This window comes from Mizuhopecten yessoensis, unplaced genomic scaffold, assembly GCF_002113885.1.
Source record: "Mizuhopecten yessoensis strain PY_sf001 unplaced genomic scaffold, ASM211388v2 scaffold2329, whole genome shotgun sequence".
In the NCBI taxonomy this organism is placed as follows: domain Eukaryota; kingdom Metazoa; phylum Mollusca; class Bivalvia; order Pectinida; family Pectinidae; genus Mizuhopecten; species Mizuhopecten yessoensis.
In genome coordinates, this window is record NW_018404492.1 from 6,367,804 (window position 1) to 6,374,399 (window position 6,596).

General features: G+C 34.6%; 1 protein-coding gene across 3 annotated transcripts in view; it reads right to left on the reverse strand.

Moving 5' to 3' along the window:
- Nucleotides 1–3,989: 3,989 nt before the first annotated feature.
- The window catches only part of LOC110445688 (DNA repair protein REV1-like), an 18,762-nt gene continuing 16,155 nt past the window's right edge, over nucleotides 3,990–6,596 (reverse strand). For 2 of the 3 annotated variants that reach the window (XM_021490450.1, XM_021490452.1), the window contains 2 exons: nucleotides 5,938–6,064; nucleotides 3,990–4,328 (listed from right to left, as the gene is read on the reverse strand). In XM_021490450.1, the coding sequence (XP_021346125.1) occupies nucleotides 4,190–4,328; nucleotides 5,938–6,064 (266 nt within the window). In that variant the 3' untranslated portion in view covers nucleotides 3,990–4,189. The remainder of the gene's footprint in view (nucleotides 4,329–5,937; nucleotides 6,065–6,596) is intronic. The other variant, XM_021490451.1, reaches the window with a different exon arrangement.

Genomic DNA, 6,596 nt, shown 5'->3' on the forward strand with positions numbered 1-6,596 from the left:
TGTATCGGTTATCTCCCCTTTGTCTGGGTCTGGTATATCGGTTATCTCCCCTTTGTCAGGGTCTAGTGTATCGGTTATCTCCCCTTTGTCTGGGTCTAGTGTATCGGTTATCTCCCCTTTGTCTGGGTCTAGTATATCGGTTATCTCCCCTTTGTCTGGGTCAAGTATATCGGTTATCTCCCCTTTGTCTGGGTCAAGTGTATCAGTTATCTCCCCTTTGATTGGGTCAGCAGTTTTCCTAGTGTAGGGATTGTGTAATATGAAGGCCACTCATGTTATGAAAGGCTTTCAAATACAGAAATTTTGCCAAGAAATTTCCATAAAAAATCCTCTAGAAATTGTGATACCTTTGACCAAACATGTGATCAGGATTTTGTCCCTTATAAACCCCCAAATCACCCACTAAATAGCCAGTCATACATCTTGTACAAATATGCATTATTTGACCTACATGCCATGTTGACATTTTATATCCCATTACTGGAGTCATCGTAAATTTCCTTTTTCAATCATTGTATCTTTATCCCTTATACTTGAGCCCCATTTATCATCATTGTTTATCAGGAACATTGTAGTTGAATGCTTGTTGGGGTGTGCGAGAGAATCATTGATGCATAACAGGTCATAATTATAAGAAATATATTTCCATGCAGATTTACATGGTTGATACTGGTGAAAGTGGCATCAATGATATGGTCTAATATGGCTGTGGCCCTGTAGAGACTACAGAAGGCCCAGGTCATTGGTGGTGTGGTCTAATATAGCTGTGATGCCATACAAACTACAGCAGACTGGATCATTTGTTAGGTCTTGCTTGTTCAGGTTACAGTATATATTTGATTGGTTCCAGATGTACATCATTAAATGCAGCGTGTTGCTGTATTTTTACGTTGTTTTTATTTGGTAATGTATGTCACAAGTGAGGATTCCTTGTATACTGTACATAATATATATACTCACGTTTATATAGACGTACATCAAATCCAGGAAATTATAGAGTGTGAAAAGGAGAGAAAAAAAATCCTAGAAAAAAATCACAAAATTTCCACAATGTTATGTTGGAGGGAACTGTATCATGACGAAACGTCTCATCGAAACATCGGAACTGGAATGAGGCTACGATTGTGTGTACTTGCCATGAAATGTGTTTTTTGGATGACAGTCTCAGTGTGTTTCTTTGATCTAACTTTGTGCATGTTGCTTGACTGATCTGACAAGAAGCTAGTCTGCAGCCAGGTGGTTTATAAGTGAACACTTTCTGGTGTCCTAGGGCTGCATCAGGTTTTATCCAATACTTCTACGAAGAAAGATCATTTTATTAACCTACTGCAAACAGATCATCAAACTGTAAAGAAATGTTGGATGGAACAAGGAAACTATAGTTTTACCTGTCTCGGACAGGATGACAGGATGACACAGAGACAGAAAATTTTACTAGCAGTTATTGATGCAAAACAACGATGGTGGTTACTGTTTTCATTACATGTGCCAATGAAAAGTTGTGAGTAAAAACTATTAGGTGCAAGTTTATCTTTCTGTGATCAATCTATGCATTTTGAAAATGCCAATACTGATAGGTCACTTAAGATTGAAAATGTAGTTCAGAGTTTCTATAGGATGTTTAAATGGTGTACATAATAGTGAAAAATCCCATTTTAGCTACTGTCAACCCGTTATTTTCTTAATTGATAATAAAGTGATAATTTGTCTGTGTAGCTTGATGTAAAACAAATTTTGAGTTGCTCTGTATTTCCTGAATTATGTTGACATGTTTAAGAAGGTGGTCATACAAAATGGCAGTAGTGATGTATTTACGCTGTAAATATTCTCTTCTAACTTTTCATTTTTTTCCACATTTTTGCTCAAATTGAAATTGCTATTAATACATTAAAGCTGTTTATTTTCACATCTTCTGAATGAAATGCTGTATAATTCGCTCAAATTAACTGGATGTAGATATAATGCTTGGTTTGACAATACCAGGTTTAAAAACCTATAGAATTGACCAATTCAAAATTACCACATAAACATAATAACATATCTTGGTCAACAACAGCATGGATGAATAATGACTTTATTTGTGGAATTTTCTTCTATTGTTTTTTTCCATTCATTCTGTTATTCATAGATTCTTTTGTCATCGCCATGTATTTTTTACTTTAAAAAATGTATTGAGTAGACTGGTCAATTCATTCCATCAAATATGTCTTGCATTTATTTTGCATTACAGATATGACATAAAACATAATGTGACAGAAAACTCCTTTCTAAAACAATTTCCAACCTGATGTATTTTTATGAATGTTAGTGTGAAATTGATTAATTAATTGATGATTATTTGAAAGATAGACAAGAATGCATGTATTGATAAGTCTCGGGTTAATCACACAACTTACCATAATTTACCGAGGATGACTTGAACACAAGTAAAAATAATATGTAAGATAGCATAATTATATCACCAAAACCTTTTCCGCATTATATTATTACACAGGAAAGATCTCAATCATTTTTGAAATAAATAATTTTGACAAAAAAGCAAGCAATATATGAAATATAATCAGTTTTGTACACATTTGTAAGATGTAACTCAGCACAGGGGGAGAAACTCTCGCTCTGCATTGACAAGGTTTTAGAAAGTGGCCGATTTTGTTCACAGAAATCCAATTTTTGTTTCTTCAGGTATTTTCATATAGAGTATGTATTATGTTGCTGAAACATTTCTTGCTTTTGAGTCGATCATAGCCCTGCTTCTTTTGAAAATGCTTTCACCTTTGTGTTACCATCAGGTTCAAGCTTTGGAACCCCCTCCCCTTTTCTTTCTCCCATTGGCTCACAATTGTGCAAGTATTAATTAATGTACAAGTCTGTCGTAAATTTGGGTACAGGGCTTTAGTGGGATATCAGCACTTTCACCATTAAATTCACATACTTATTGGTAGCGTGGCTGACATCAACAAATGAAAAACACCTTATAAGGCAGATTATTGGCTCTCAACTGTTAAACCCTGCTACTGCCATCTGGCATTGTCCATCATGTATAAAACTTTTCAAGTGTATATGTAAACACTCTGTCAATATTTCTTCTGCAGATGTGAAGGTAAAATTTGACAACAGATCTTGAAATATTGTGTTGTATTTCGTCCTAGAATTGATTATTTATTGTTTGTAAACAAGTGGTAATTAAAAAAAAAAATAAAGAATTATTTTGCAACTATTGAAAGTCTGTGAATATCTTCAGCTATGGGAACAAGGTTTGCATGTATGCTGCTACAACTGATTATTGTTATCATGATTTAAGTATGACTGTTGTGTGTGGATGCGAGAGAAGCCAACCGTTGTTGATTATCTTGATGGAACTTTAAGATTGTCGAAATCAGAGTCATGTGTAAGATTTGTTATTTAATTCATTTTCATGTACAGTCATATTTTTTGCCTCGATTATTTGTGCTAAGGGAAAAAAAACGATGAAAAATACTTGTAGGTCATTCTGTTCCTTATTGAGAGAACTGCTGTGGTCTTCTTGAGGAATAAAATATCTTTTAATATCTACTCCTGTTTTGTTACTTTATCCTGGGTTTCATTTCAATTCTGTTGAAACTAGTTATTGTGATCTAGGGAGAGCTTAGAAGATTGCTAGAGGCAAAGACGTTGCATTTGCATATCCTGGTTGAAACAGTTCAGGTGGCACAGAAATATTCCACGATAAACGAACGCACTTGGACATAACTGTACTTGACTCAACGTGAATTAAGGGATTGTTACATAGCACCACTACAGAATGACAAAACCAGAATTCCTGATTTGAACAGAAACAGCAGGTAAATGTATCATGAATTCTTATGTTAAAGTGGTGTAAGCTTGTGCTCCTTTTTGAGAAGACCAAATTGATTGTTTGCACAATTCTATGAGAATCATATTGAGCTCATATTACTCTTTAAATCAAGAGAATGCAACATTTAGGAAAAGAATTAACTAAAAGATCTGCAAAACTTTTTATTAAAAATAAAACAAAAGGTCAATAAAAAACAGCTTCTTACAAATTTAACAAATATAAAAAGATAACTTCAACTCGCATACAGTTCACATTTATCCTTCAGTTTGACTGAAAACCCTTGGAGGTCTCCCACTGAAAACATGATGACAGGTATAGAAATGCTATCATAAATAAACTATGTTTGTTGCAGTTTTATCTTGCTGTCATGGAAACGTATCTATCACATATTTTTAACTTGCTGTCGTAGGTGGCCAGCACTACACATTGTGTATGCTGAACAATCCGCTCAAATGTCGCTCTCCATAGGTCATTCTGCAGACGCTCGATGTGTCTGAAAATATACAGAAAAGAGAAATTGACTTAAAGATGTCGCCATAAAATATTGGGAAGAAACTAGAGTGAGTTAGCTACAGTTACTGGTCCATCAAAACAGTGACACAATTAAGGGTTAGGATTAAAGATGTCACCATGAAATATTGGGAAGAACTAGATTGAGTTAGCTACAGTTACTGGTCCATCAAAACAGTGAAACAATTAAGGGTTAGGGTTAAAGATGTCGCCATAAAATATTGGGATGAACTAGAATGAGTTAGCTACAGTTACTGGCCCATCAAAACAGTGACACAATTAAGGGTTAGGGTTAAAGATGTCGCCATGAAATATTGGGAAGAAACCAGAATGAGTTAGCTACAGTTAATGGTTAATCAAAAATTAACATCCTTTAAAAGAGGTTCTATAGTGCGAGGGGACTCATAAAAGTTATTGATTCGACAGATAAGTGTACCTCAAGTAAACAATTTCATTTTTCCTAGTGGCACAATTTAATCACCAGTGAAAGTTATCTCATCTCTTCGTTGAATGTCTGGTATGACTTATTACACAGACCAATCAAATTTAATATTATTGGATTATAAACCTATCGTATCTCAGGAGACAAGCTGTGACAACAAATTAAAAATATACATAGGAACACGAGGGCAATACATAATTATCACACACTCTTCCCAACTGAAACTCAATGTGCAAAATATATATACAAAAATACTCTACAGATATATCTGTGAGACTGCTTTTCATTACCTGTTGTATTTATTGTGAATATTGTTACTTTGTAAGCCTATGTATCACTACATTATTGAAAACGTAAATGGAAAGCTAAACTAGCAAACATTGATGACATCTGGGTAAGCACGACCTACCCTACACAAAGTGTTAATTGGTTTGGGTGAAACCGAAGCATTTTATATGGATACCCTAATTAGGTGTTCGTAGCAGAAAAGGTCTGTTTTCATTTATTGTATTCCAAACAGTAGGACTGGTTCTTTCAACAGATCGGGTGGAAACCACTTACTTGCGTATAATACGCACACTCGCCTATTATACGCCTCTTGGGGTATGGATTTGTTACTAAAAATAGCCAAAATCACTTTAATCTTAACCTTTTCAAATTGTTTGTCCAAGTCGCATTTATTCAGTCATGAAACATGATACAAATGCAAAAATAAACTTTATTTGCATGTGGGAAAGTACCAAAAATAGATGCAATACTTCCGGTAAAGTTACATCAAGTTTCTAAGTAGCCAACGCTTTCAGTAAACATCTTTTAGCAAAATATATTTACCATATCGTAAATTAATGCGATTTTTAATAATATCTTGCAAAAGTTACTGTTAAAGCGATTTGGGTTATTTTTAGTAACAAATCCATACTCCAACTGGCGTTTAATAGGCGAGTTTGCGTATTATACGCAAGTTGGTGGTTTTCCCCAACCTGTTCAGGCCTATGTTAACATTTACAGGTCGGCCAGGAATTATCCCCACAGTCAGTTTCAATTAATTTGTTAATAAGATCAGTTATTAAATTATTAAATGGTGGTGAATGAAGCTTACAATTTGAACATGTATACAACTCATGGACCTATTACCCAATACAGTTTTTACCTATTGAGGAACTTGATGACCAGGTCGACTTGTTCCAGGTTCCTGTCTACGACCAGGTCCTGTAGGTAAGTAAGCATCACCTCCTCGTCCTCATCCTCTGGCACTGTAACACGACAGGGAGACAACTCTGTTTACGTGAGGAATAAGTTACAGGATAAAATATTAAAATATGCTGAAGAGATCACTTGTCAACAATATAACAGAAAAGAAAATTAAAGCAATTTATATAGAATGTACAATGTGCAATGAAGAAATACTGAAGATATTGCAACGTAAAATATGTGATCTAATGTATACAAAATAAGTACCATTCAAAAGACAAACATGTCATAATACAAGAAGGTAGCACATTTGTGCAATATGCACGTACTATTCTGAAATTACAATGAAATTGCCAATACCAATCCTTTTTTCCCCATAGTCGGCATAAACCATGTTCACCTTTATACAAATGGCAAGAGAAAATATTTTGAACGTAGAAAAATATATTGTAATAGCCTTACCTATATGCAAGACCTACAGGTAGCACATTTGTGCAATATGCACGTACTATTCTGAAATTACAATGAAATTGCCAATACCAATCCTTTTTTCCCCATAGTCGGCATAAACCATGTTCACCTTTATACAAATGGCAAGAGAAAATATTTTGAACGTAG